This window comes from Balaenoptera physalus (assembly GCF_965194825.1).
Source record: "Balaenoptera physalus genome assembly, chromosome: 19".
NCBI lineage: Eukaryota > Metazoa > Chordata > Mammalia > Artiodactyla > Balaenopteridae > Balaenoptera > Balaenoptera physalus.
This window is the reverse complement of record NC_138900.1, coordinates 37,080,704-37,094,301: the sequence shown is the minus strand read 5'-3', so window position 1 is coordinate 37,094,301 and position 13,598 is coordinate 37,080,704. Positions and strand designations below refer to the sequence as shown.

The window sequence follows — 13,598 nt, the reverse complement described above, 5'->3', positions numbered from 1 at the left end:
TGAATAAAGTAGACTTCATGAAAATGTACAGGAAAATTAGTCAGTCTTGGTATTTAATGAGTCTAGCTATGAGTGGGAAATTATGGTATGTTTATACAGGGCTTTCTTACACCATACCACCAGAAATCAAATTGGCTCCTATAGAGTCTACATCATTAAATCATATATTTTTAGGAACAGGAGCAGTCTTGGAGGTAATTTTGTCAAATAAATTTACCAAAAATTATGTACAGGTAATGAAATTCAGTCTATTGTGTTTTTCACTAACACTCCCTGATATTCCTATTAGTATCAGACAGATCAAAGGAACTAAAGGTAGTTGACTTCCTTTTCAGGCTAAGGGTGTTTTATAAAACTTAGAAAGTTACAGTGGTTTTACATTGGTTATGAATCTAACTGGCTATCTTTTCAAATCTGACCAACCCTTCAGAAATTTGCTCAGGTCCAATCCTCTTCCTGAAGCCCTTTGACAAACACCCATCTTTACAGATCCCCCGCTTCCCTGAAATCTTAAGAGAGAACAACTGGCAATAGATAGTTTGGTGCTTTATTCCACAGTGTCTAGTGTTATTAGTGACTATCTCCTGAACTATGTTAAAAAAAATCTGAGAGGTATGGACTGAATGTTTGTGTTGCCCCCCTCCTTACCCCTTGCCCCAAATTCATATGTTGAAATCTAATCCCCAATGTGATGGTGTATGGAGGTGGGGCATTTAGGAGGGATTAGGTCATGAGGGTGGAGTCCTCATGAATGGAATTAGAGCCCTTATAAAGGAGACCCTAGAGAGCTCCTTTGCCTCCTTCTGCTACATGAGGACACAGCAAAAGACAGCTATCTATAAACCAGGAAGCAGTCCTCACCAGACACTGAATCTGTTAGCACCTTGATCTTGGACTTCCAGCCTCTAGAACTGTGAGAAATTTATTTCTGTTGTTTATAAGCAGTCTACCATATTCTGTTATAGCAGCCCAAGAAGACTAAGATACTGAGAAAAAAAGGGTCATTTTCTATTCATATGTTTTATATTGCTATGTCCTCTAAGGACTAACAACAGAACTGAGCATGCAATTGATATAAAATTATCAATGGGTGAATTAAGGCACAAAGGGTGAAAAATTAAAATAGAAAATTGGAAAACAGTCAACAACCAAATCTTAGAAGGCAAGAAGGGCTCAAACTAACCTTAGAATCTGTTCCAGTTTCTCACTTGGTGCATTCCTGAGGCCTGTGAGCATGGTGTGAAGACGACTCAAGCTATGTGTAGCTGTAGAAACTGGAGTCACACAAGGGCTGTTACCCTTAATGTACCTCACACCAGTAAGAGGGGTAGAGATCCTAAGTGCTTTAGACTACAGAGGAGGAAAAAGAACATTATTTTAGGTCAAAAAGACCTAAATTACTTTCAGTTACTTCATGAATGGGAATTTCAAGCTAATCAGAACTTTATATTATCAATAAATATTAGTGATTTCTGTCACCATTCTTGGAATTTAAACGTTACACCACCAAGAGCCACCACTATCCATGTGAAATCGTGTGAAAGGACAATCTGCACTTTAGCCAACTAAGAAGTTTGTCTCTTAAAAGTTAAATGTTTATGGGAATTCCCCGGCGGTCCAGTGGTTAGGACTCCACACTTTCACTGCCGAGGGCCCAGTTTCAATCCCTGGTCAGGGAACTAAGATCCCACCAACCACACTGGGTGGCACAGCCAAAAAAAAAAGCAAAAATTAAAAAAAAGGTTAAATGTTTAAGATAAGGCATAGTTCCCTATTATTCCTCCTTCAAAACTTAAGCTTGAGGGCAAAAATAAGCATGAAAATATTAAGGCTATCTCTGACAAACAGAATTTCACCGTTCCCATCTACTGCTATTTTTGTAATTACTCAAAGACTGACAAAAGAAAGCTGAGAATAAATCTGGCCCAAATGAGATCCATGATTTAACAAAAGCTCATCTAAATAATCAAATTTGGACTGCCCTGGTGGCACAATGGTTAAGAATCCGCCTGCCAATGCAGGGGACATGGGTTCAAGCCCTGGCCCGGGAAGATCCCACATGCCGCGGAGCAACTAAGCCCGTGCGCCACAACTACTGAGCCTGCGCTCTAGAGCCTGTGAGCCACAACTACTGAGCCCACGTGCCACAACTACTGAAGCCCACGCGCCTAGAGCCCATGCTCCACAACAAGAGAAGCCACCACAATGAGAAGCCCGCAAAATGCAAAAAAGAGTAGCCCCAGCTCGCCACAACTAGAGAGAGCCCACGCGCAGCAATGAAGACCCAACGCAGCCAAAAATAAATAAATTAATTAATTTATAAAAAAATAAAAAAATAATCAAATTTGCTTCACAGAGAGGATAAAACAAACATTCTTAGATGCAGAATACAACCTGATGCAGAATAGCCTTCTTCAGTCTTCTTGCCCTTCTTTACCTTTAGTTACTAGAACCTATCACAGTTTTTCCCCCCAAAGCAGACAGATCTTCAGAGAAATAAGTTTAAGTGAAATTCTTGAACACAAATATGAAAAAAATATAACTTAACGTCAAGAATTTAAGCATGAATACATAGGCTATAAATATAAGAAAACTGAAATCGTATCAAGTATCTTTTCCGACCACAACGCTATGAGACTAGATATCAATTACAGGAAAAGATCTGTAAAAAATACAAACACATGGAGGCTAAACAATACACTACTTAATAACCAAGAGATCACTGAAGAAATCAAAGAGGAAATAAAAAAATACCTAGAAACAAGTGACAATGAAAACACGACGACCCAAAACCTATGGGATGCAGCAAAAGCAGTTCTAAGAGGGAAGTTTATAGCAATACAATCCTACCTCAAGAAACAAGAAACATCTCAAATAAACAACCTAACCTTACACCTAAAGCAATTAGAGAAAGAAGAATTAAAAAACCCCAAAGTTAGCAGAAGGAAAGAAATCAAAAAGATCAGATCAGAAATAAATGAAAAAGAAATGAAGGAAACGATAGCAAAGATCAATAAAACTAAAAGCTGGTTCTTTGAGAAGATAAACAAAATTGATAAACCATTAGCCAGACTCATCAAGAAAAAAGGGAGAAGACTCAACTCAATAGAATTAGAAATGAAAAAGAAGTAACAACTGACACTGCTGAAATACAAAGGATCATGAGAGATTACTACAAGCAACTATATGCCAAAAGAATGGACAACCTGGAAGAAATGGACAAATTTTTAGAAATGCACAACCTTCCAAGACTGAACCAGGAAGAAATAGAAAATATGAACAGACCAATCACAAGCACTGAAATTGAAACTGTGATTAAAAATCCTCCAACAAACAAAAGCCCAAGACCAGATAACTTCACAGGCAAATTCTATCATTTAGAGAAGAGCTAACACCTATCCTTCTCAAAATCTTCCAAAATATACCAGAAGGAGGAACACTCCCAAACTCATTCTACAAAGCCAGCTCCACCCTGATACCAAAACCAGACAAAGATGTCACAAAGAAAGAAAACTACAGGCCAATATCACTGATGAACATAGATGCAAAAATCCTCAACAAAATACTAGCAAACAGAATCCAACAGCACATTAAAAGGATCATACACCATAATCAAGTGGGGTTTATCCCAGGAATGCAAGGATTCTTCAATATACGCAAATCAATCAATGTGATACACCATATTAACAAATTGAAGGAGAAAAACCATATGATCATCTCAATAAATGCAGAGAAACCTTTAAACAAAATTCAACACCCATTTATGATAAAAACCGTCCAGATAATAGGCACAGAGGGAACTTTCCTCAACATAAAAAAGGCCATATATGACAAACCCACAGCCAACATCGTCCTCAATGGTGAAAAACTGAAACCATTTCCACTAAGATCAGGAACAAGACAAGGTTGCACACTCTCACCACTATTATTCAACATAGTTTTGGAAGTTTTAGCCACAGCAATCAGAGAAGAAAAAGAAATAAAAGGAATCCAAATGGGAAAAGAAGAAGTAAAGCTGTCACTGTTTGCTGATGACATGATACTATACATAGAGAATCCTAAAGATGCTAGCAGAAAACTACTAGAGCTAATCCATGAATTTGGTAAAGTAGCAGGATACAAAATTAATGCAAAGAAATCTCTTGCATTCTTATACACTAATGACGAAAAATCTGAAAGTGAAATTAAGAAAACACTCCCATTTACCATTGCAACAAAAAGAATAAAATATCTAGGAATAAACCTACCTAAGGAGACAAAAGACCTGTATGCAGAAAATTATAAGACACTGATGAAAGAAATTAAAGATGATACAAATAGATGGAGAGATATACCATGTTCTTGGATTGGAAGAATCAATATTGTGAAAATGACTCTACTACCCAAAGCAATCTACAGATTCAATGCAATCCCTATCAAACTACCAATGGCATTTTTCACAGAACTAGAACAAAAAATTTCACAATTTGTATGGAAACACAAAAGACCCCGAATAGCCAAAGCAATCTTGAGAAAGAAAAACGGAGCTGGAGGAATCAGGCTCCCTGACTTCAGACTATACTACAAAGCTACAGTAATCAAGACAGTATGGTACTGGCACAAAAACAGAAATATAGATCAATGGAACAGGATAGAAAGCCCAGAGATAAACCCACGCACATATGGTCACCTTATCTTTGATAAAGGAGGCAAGAATATACAATGGAGAAAAGACAGCCTCTTCTATAAGTGGTGCTGGGAAAACTGGACAGCTACATGTAACAGAATGAAATTAGAACACTCCCTAACACCATACACAAAAATAAACTCAAAATGGATTAAAGACCTAAATGTAAGGCCAGACACTATAAAACTCTTAGAGGAAAACATAGGCAGAACACTCTATGACATCAATCACAGCAAGACCCTTTTTGACCCATCTCCTAGAGAAATGGAAATAAAAACAAAAATAAACAAATGGGACCTAATAAAACTTAAAGGCTTTTGCACAGGAAAGGAAACCATAAACAAGATGAAAAGACAAGCCTCAGAATGGGAGAAAATATTTGCAAATGAAGCAACTGACAAAGGATTAATCTCCAAAATTTAGAAGCAGCTCATGCAGCTCAATATCAAAAAAACAAACAACCCAATCCAAAAATGGGCAGAAGACCTAAGTAGACATTTCTCCAAAGAAGATATACAGATGGCCAACAGAGACATGAAAGAATGCTCAACATCATTAATCATTAGAGAAATGCAAATCAAAACTACAATGAGATATCATCTCACACCGGTCAGAATGGCCATCATCAAAAAATCTAGGAACAATAAATGCTGGAGAGGGTGTGGAGGAAAGGGAACACTCTTGCACTGTTGGTGGGAATGTAAATTGGTACAGCCACTATGGAGAACAGTATGGAGGTTCCTTAAAAAACTAAAAATAGAACTACCATACGACCCAGCAATCCCACTACTGGGCATATACCCTGAGAAAACCATAATTCAAAAAGAGTCATGAATCAAAATGTTCATTGCAGCTCTATCTACAATAGCCAGGACATGGAAGCAACCTGAGTGTCCATCAACAGATGAATGGATAAAGAAGATGTGGCACATACATACAATGGAAAATTACTCAGCCATAAAAAGAAACGAAATTGAGTTATTTGTAGTGAGGTGGATGGACATAGAGTCTGTCATACAGAGTGAAGTAAGTCAGAAAGAGAAAAACAAATACCGTATGCTAACACATATATATGGAATCTGAAAAAAAAAAAAAGAAAATGGTCATGAAGAACCTAGGGGCAAGACGGGAATAAAGACACAGACCTACTAGAGAATGGACTTGAGGATATGCAGATGGGGAAGGGTAAGCTGGGACAAAGTGAGAGAGTGGCATGGACATATATTTACTACCAAACGTAAAATAGATAGCTAGTGGGAAGCAGCAGCATAGCACAGGGAGATCAGCTGGGTGCTTTGTGACCACCTAGAGGGGTGGGATAGGGAGGGTGGGAGGGAGGGAGGGAGACGCAAGAGGGAAGAGATATGGGGACATATGTATATGTATAACTGATTCACTTTGTTATAAAGCAGAAACTAACACACCATTGTAAAGCTATTATACTCCAATAAAGATGTTAAAAAAAGAAATACATAGGCTAATAAAATATCTTTTCTAATTTTTCCAACAAACTCTGAAAGGTTAAGATAGCTAAAGAGTTTTTTACTATTCAAAACAGACTATATCTCCCCATGTATTAAATGTGCTTATTCCCGAGATAGTTGTAAAAACACCCAGCAATTTTTACCTGGCAACAGAACTATTCAAGTTTCATGAGATACAGAAAAACACAGAAATTCACCATACAGAAATAAATCTATATGCTTTCTCTGTGAATTAAACAAGAGTAGAGCCAAGACTTTCACTTTGTTTCAAAGACATTAATTCTGTAATTATTTTTAGGTCAATAAGATGATCTAGGTAGATTAACTACATTCAGAAGATTTCTCCCTATATTTAACAGCTTTTCTTACAGCCACCTTCTTCGCTGTATATGAACCAGTGCCTTGCTGGGAGGAGAAGCAACAGCAGCCAGCAGCATCTCACCACGTGGCCCACAGGTAGCAGTGCTTCCACAAAGGAAACGACATACGACGACCACAAACAACTTCCTGCCCGTAGTCCTCAAGGTCAGCATGGGGCTTCTTGGTAGCCCTGTTTAAGTTCTTAGCTTAAAGCTTCCTGTGCACTCTGATCAAGAAGAGTCTCTCTTTAACTCCTTAGACCTCTTTTACTGTCTATCGACTCATACTACTAGGTAACCTCTCTTAATTCCATGGCTTTAAAAGCCATCTGTATTCTAATGACACTATATATATCCTAAGGGTATATATATATATATATATACACAGCCCTTACTTTTGCTGTGAGCACTAGTCTTGTATCTCTAAACAGCCTACTTAACTCCTCTACTAGAATATTTAAAAGACATCTCACCCTTAACGTGCTCATAACTCTAACTCTTGATTTTTGCCCCACTAGACTTGTTCTTTCCCCTCAATAAATGTCAAAAGTAAATATTTATGGAATGCCTACAAGCACTGAATGCAACACTGGTCATAGACCTCATGAAGCTTATATTCTAATGCAGGGAGACAGATAATAAACAATCCATCTATCCTTCCTTCCTTTCTTCCTCTCTCCCTCTCTTCCTCCTTCTCTTTCTCTCTTTCTCTCTGTCTCTTTCTTTCTATGTATCTATTATCTTCAGACAAACAATTTTTTCTTTCTACCTACCTACCTACCAACCATCAGACACTGATATACTAACAGGAACACTAATGGCAGAGTAAGGGGGAAAGCAAGTCCTGAGGTAGGGGAGGATGCTGGTGGTTATTATTTTATATAGTAGTCAGGTTATCAGAGATCTGAAGGAAGCGAGGAAGTAAACCACATGAGTATCTTGAAGAAACATGCTCTAGGCTGAGGAAACAGCAAGAGCAAAGGCTTTGAGTTGGGAGTATGCTTGGCATATCTGAAGAATGAAAAAGGAGGTTAATGTGGCATGAGTGGAAAGGGTGAGGAGGAAAGTGGTGGGAGATGAATTCAGAGAGGTAGCAGGGCTAGATCACTGAAGACTTTTTAGGCATTTGTAAGGACTTTAGCTTTTATACCATTCACCCAACTGGAGTCATCACTGCTTTCTTTTTTTTCACACCCTAGATCCAAGCCATCAGTAAATTCCAGGATATTCATAGATGTTTTGTTCACTGACATAACCCCAGTATCCAGGACACAATCTGGCATACAGCATACCTTGAGAATATTTGTTGAATGAGAAAGCAAACCAGTCTTAAGTCTGGTCTTACAGGTCAGTTACCCCTTGGAATTAGCTACACTGCCTCTGGAAGCACCTGTCAGAAGTTGCTTATTTTCTGCTGTATGAACACCACACAACAGAAGGGAAACTCCTAGTCGCCATCATCCTAAGTGTCTGCATGAAATTAACACATGATCCTGAAACTCAGTTTAACAGAACTTTCTTAAAGACTACAGATTCTCAGTTTCTCTAGTCTCTTACATGAAGGTACCAATTTGGGTCAATCAACATTTTCTAAACATACTAACAGGAACACTAATGGCAGAGTAAGGGGGAAAGCAAGTCCTGAGGTAGGGGAGGATGCTGGTGGTTATTATTTTATATAGTAGTCAGGTTATCAGAGATCTGATATGGGCTGTATATTACTGGCCCATCTTCTCAAAACCAACAATCATCAGCATGACACATTCATTTACATTTATATTAAATTCTTTTTCTCAGACCGAACCAAAAATTTTGAAAGTCAAGGTCGACAAAATTTAAAACAGTAACATAGAGATAACTTTTTCAGTTAAGATAAGTAGGATGTGAATTTTCTTTTTCACACTGGAAGCAAGTAAAACGCACCTACACACACAAGTACCAAAATAAAATAGAACTTCTGGCACGTCTGCTCCTGTACTTCCACTCTTCTGGCATGGCTCAACTCACCTTGTCAAAGTGCTGCTGCAAGATGTTTTTCACCTGCACTCTTTCAGCAGTCTCTGTTCCTGAACCAGTATTCAAACACCTTGCGAGGGTGCCAATTTCCTCTCCAGCATCCTCTCCAAGAAAAATCCGCTCGTCTAAATTCCCGGCAGATAAAACATACTCCTCATAGGCCTTATTGATGGCTTTACTACAGGGAAAAAATAGGCAAAATGTATGCTCACAGAACTGCCAAAAATGTATGCTCACAGAACCGCCATTTCAGTTGTTTTAGGCTACTTGTTTCATTTTTTTCATTTACGAAAAATTCTAATAATTTTGTGAAAGTTAAGTTTTAGTGGGATCACTGTTAATTATAAAAACTGAGGAGTATAAAATGCAAGCTTGCTCCATTATGCTCATGCATTGTAGAGTAAGTATATTTTGGTGACAGTATTTCAGGATGGGTATCCTGTACCAAGCTGCCTGGTAGGTATACAGCTTCTGGTGAGAAGCCTAATTATCTTTCCTAGTTGCTCCAGGCACGTTTGAAGACCTCAGTACTTCCACATCATCATTCTTCACCTGTGTAGTTCCAAAAGAATTTCTTTATTTCAAAAATCATGATCCAAAAGCTTAACTGTTAAAGCTTTAAAGAACAGCCATACAATTTTCAATAAATCTAAAACATGTGCTTCAAGTAATAGTGGATAGAATTTTTTATTGCATCCCTATATTCTGCCACAAGACATATTCTAAATTTCCAGGATACAAACAATAAAAACATGAAACTCTGAGGTTTCCTAGGTACATAATTTAAAACATTAAAGTATGTTTATAACAGAAGTACTCACAAACTCTCTCCAAAATTCCCAGGTTCTAAAAAACCAGTAAGATTTTCTTCTTTTCCCTTAAGGAGCTATGATGAAAGAAAAGATCCTTAAGTCATCGTATTAAATCAAGTCTTTGCCCAGAAGATATTTTCAAATTACTTCTTTACTACTTACAAACCTTTTTTTCAAAAAGTTTCCTAATATAGGGTTTCCAGAAATGTTCCTTTATTCCCTTTGCTTCCAAAACTAGGCCGTCATGTAAGGAACAGAGTTTCTCAATGACACAAGGTGGGTCGGAGGAAGGTTTAGAATCCTTAGCGTGAAAATCTTCAGATAGGCCTGTGATGGGTAAAATCACAGAGATAGCAGGTAGCATTCCATAAACCAAACTGTAATAAACTAAAATATAAATAATAGAGAGTCTAATCGGCACTTGAGTTAGCATATGAGTGTACAGGAAATAGTGTAAGGGCCTAATTTGACTCTATTTAAATATACTTCAAAAATAGCAAATGGAGGAAAAGCGTATCACTGCTCAAAAGATTTTGGTTATTCAGTTATCTACCTGGAGATGGTTAAAAAAGAAAAACTAAAAAAATAATTTAGTATATTGCTATAAGATCTAAAAACCAGAAAAATAAAATTTTGCCAATAAGCATTACATTCAAATAAAAAATAGTACTTTGAAAAAAATTACTGTTCAAAGTACATACTCTTTATATACTTTAATTATATGTATTTATCATATTAATTTACAGCCCTTCTTGTTCTAGACTCAATGCAAGAGAAATAAATAAAGAAGAGGGAAAAAAATGAAGGGAAGCAGCTATATAGAAATATAAAAGGGAGTTAGGAAGGAAATAAAAGAAAGGACAGAATACAGAGAACATTAAACTTACCAAACCAGAAGCAACTGAAGTAATTAACTCCACTAACTTTAAAAATCTACCTTGAGATTCAGACAAGCTGAAATTCTAATTGTAACCACCCCACAACTAACAATCACTCAGAATCCTACCAAGGTATTACTCAAATAGCAGCAGCATTATATACTAGTTCAATAAATACTTTTTAATATTTGCTTTATATATCATAATTTGGTCTCTTACTGTATATCATTCATAGAAATTATATACCTTAAAGCCTACTAAATGGATTGCCAAAATAACTATCATTTCCAAACACCTTTTAGTTTAGAGTTGAAAATTCATTTTACTTATTTTAGAACCATAGCTACTCCTCTTCTATAGAAAAGATCTGAAATGGAGATTCTTTTAATAAATCTGCTTTGACCTCCTCCTGTGAGTCAGGCATGAAACTTGCCAATGTAGAAAACCACCATCAGCTCTAATGTCATCTTTGCTACTCCAGGTTTTTAAATTCCTTCTTCTTGTTGAGTATATATTTCAGAAACTTCTAAAGTTGTCATCTAAGACTTTAAACTTTGTGATATTTGCACTTTCTTTTTCCATAAATATTTTTACAGAGAGCTCAACTCCTAGTTATAAGTACTCTGGATAACTACGGTGATGAAGCTTTGAAAAGCATTTATGTTCTCTGATGCTAGGAAAGCTGTAGTATGTGTACAACTCCCAACAGTAAACATAAGGTAGAAATGTGAGTTGTCTGATAGTCTTTGATTTACAAACTTACCTTTAAAATTAGGGTTCACAAGTTCTTTACGATTGGAACATTGAAGGGCATTTCCATAAACTAAGTCCAAAGCACATAGCAGAAGATGATAAGAATTAACCAAATCGTCACTAATCATGGGGAAATTACCTACAAGATTATAAACAATTATACAGTTAAATTTGCATCAACTTTACAATATTTTTAAAATAATTTCTTCCTTTAATTAAAATGACATTATACAACAGTGTACAAAGCTGACTCAAGAGCTACAGAAAGTGTTTTGGCAAATTTACAGTTTGAAATATTAAACTCTTAGAAATTTATTAAACGATAAGTGTAAGACTAAGAAGCCCGCTGGCCGCAACTAAGACCTGGCGCAACCAAATAAATAAATTAAAAAAATAAATATTTTTAAAAAAAAGTTTAAGAAAAACCAAAACTTTACTAAAAATGCCATTCATTAGGGCTTCCCTGGTGGCGCAGTGGTTGAGAATCTGCCTGCTAATGCAGGGGACACGGGTTCGAGCCCTGGTCTGGGAAGATCCCACATGCCAAGGAGCTACTGGGCCCGTGAGCCACAACTACTGAGCCTGCGCGTCTGGAGCTTGTGCTCCGCAACAAGAGAGGCCGCGATAGTGAGAGGCCCGCGCACCGCGATGAAGAGTGGCCCCCGCTTGCCGCAACTAGAGAAAGCCCTAGCACGGAAACGAAGACCCAACACAGCCAAAAATAAATAAATAAATAAATAAATAATAAAAATAAAGTAATTCCTTTAAAAAAAAAAAAAAAGATTTAAAAATGCCATTCATTAATATTCATTAAATAAGCATTTATTAAATGCCTAGTAGCTGATCAAAATTTTATCATCATTGGTTTTTCTTTTGAAAATTCTGAACACAAACAACTTCATAAATTATCTCAAGTTGTAAGAAATTGTTTGGTATGAAAATATTTTTCTGTCAAGAAAACTGGTAGAAATACTTAGATGGGAAAAGCTAAAAAAATGATTAATATAATTATTTTTTCATGTACGTATTTTAAAAAGACCAGAAACTATAATCAGACTCTTAACAGTAATATTTTAAATACTTTTTGATGTAGTAATACAAGCTCATATAAATTAACGCAACAGGACCACAATAAAAGATATTTCAGTTCTAGAGCTAGTATCCCAGGAATAATTGTTGATGCTTGGTAACAAAAAAATAAACCAAAACCTAAACCTAAAGAAACATGTCATTTCTGTAGTTCTGGTTTAACTCTAACATTGAAAACAGTTTTTATAGGCAGTTAAAACAGTTTTATTATTCTTAGAAATTAAGAAATACTTCTAGATTTTTTTGTATCTTTAAGCATTAAACACTGCGTATATGTGCTTCATATTGATTTTACACTCTTATAACATCAGATGAATTCAACTTAAATAGCTAACATACATCTGAAGAATTATTTCTAAACCTTGACATTTTCACACTAAATGCCTACCCAAATGCATACACACACACACTCACACTACTTTGTTTCAGGCTGTTTTCTTTCCTTTCCTCTAAAGAAAGTTACCACTTACCTCAGCATAGCAGGATAAGCAATTCTTTTTTTTTTTTTAATAGATGGAAATATTTCAACAAATCAATTTAAATGGATTAAAGAGAAAAAATAGTTTTCTGCTGCCAAAAAGACAAATGATAATTAATAGGCTAAACTTTGCATTGATATAACCAAACTAACTTGCATGGTTTCACAAAAAAGATGCTTAACATTAAAATATACTCAATTCCTCAAATGTAAAACAGGAAGTGGTACCTACCAGTTTCAAGCTACAAAGCCCTACACACTGACAAGCCTAAACTTGTCACTGGTGTGTACCTGCCATGGAAGGAAATAACTGGCAGCACAGTGACTTCTAACAAAAATCTGAAATGCCCCTAAAGATCAGAATCTAAACTCCAGGACTCTCCCATCATGACATACTCTACATTTCAAATCCTGACTTTAGAAATAAATCTCACTTCGTGAGATATTTTATCTTTCAATCAACAAAGATAATCTGACTGAAGACTTGGGATAACATGTAATACAGGAAGTGGCACCTAACGGTCTTCAGTCCACAAAGCCCTTCATGACAACAAGCCCAAACTTGTCACTGGTGTGTACTTGCCATTGGAAGTCAACAAAGATAACAGGCAAAAGTTAGCTTGTTTATCAGGAATGAGATAATCTGGGATGCCCACTGTTGCAGACAGTCATGAAAAAGGTGTCTATAAGAGTACACCTTCCCCCAAATAACTAAATCAAGAACTGAATAAAACCAACTAAACTACTCTATTGGAAAAGATCCTAGTGAATCATAAACGATCATAGAGCTGGATCGTGGGTAGACAAAGGCTCTTTAGACCAAATAATTATATACGGAATTAATAATAGCAAGGTAAAACTCAAACACTGAGTTAATTGTAGAGACAAAAAATATGCCACCCCAGTTGATCAAGTGAGACCAAAACCTAAATAAAGACAATACACTTCTTTTCCAATAATTTATATAGTACCAAATACTTACCTCCAAGTATACATATGCCATAAAAGACATAAAACAGATAAAAATCCTATAAGTCAGATATACCTGCCCATAATCTACTGT

General features: G+C 36.3%; 1 protein-coding gene across 2 annotated transcripts in view; it reads right to left on the bottom strand.

The window, feature by feature from the left end:
- RBL2 (RB transcriptional corepressor like 2) overlaps nt 1-13,598 on the bottom strand; it is a 55,225-nt gene that overhangs the window by 31,443 nt on the left and 10,184 nt on the right. For both annotated transcript variants that reach the window (XM_082438905.1, XM_082438904.1), the window contains exons 5-9: nt 10,979-11,107; nt 9,504-9,664; nt 9,347-9,411; nt 8,517-8,703; nt 1,184-1,350 (exon numbers count right to left, since the gene is read on the bottom strand). In XM_082438905.1, coding sequence (XP_082295031.1) covers nt 1,184-1,350; nt 8,517-8,703; nt 9,347-9,411; nt 9,504-9,664; nt 10,979-11,107 — 709 coding nt within the window. The remainder of the gene's footprint in view (nt 1-1,183; nt 1,351-8,516; nt 8,704-9,346; nt 9,412-9,503; nt 9,665-10,978; nt 11,108-13,598) is intronic.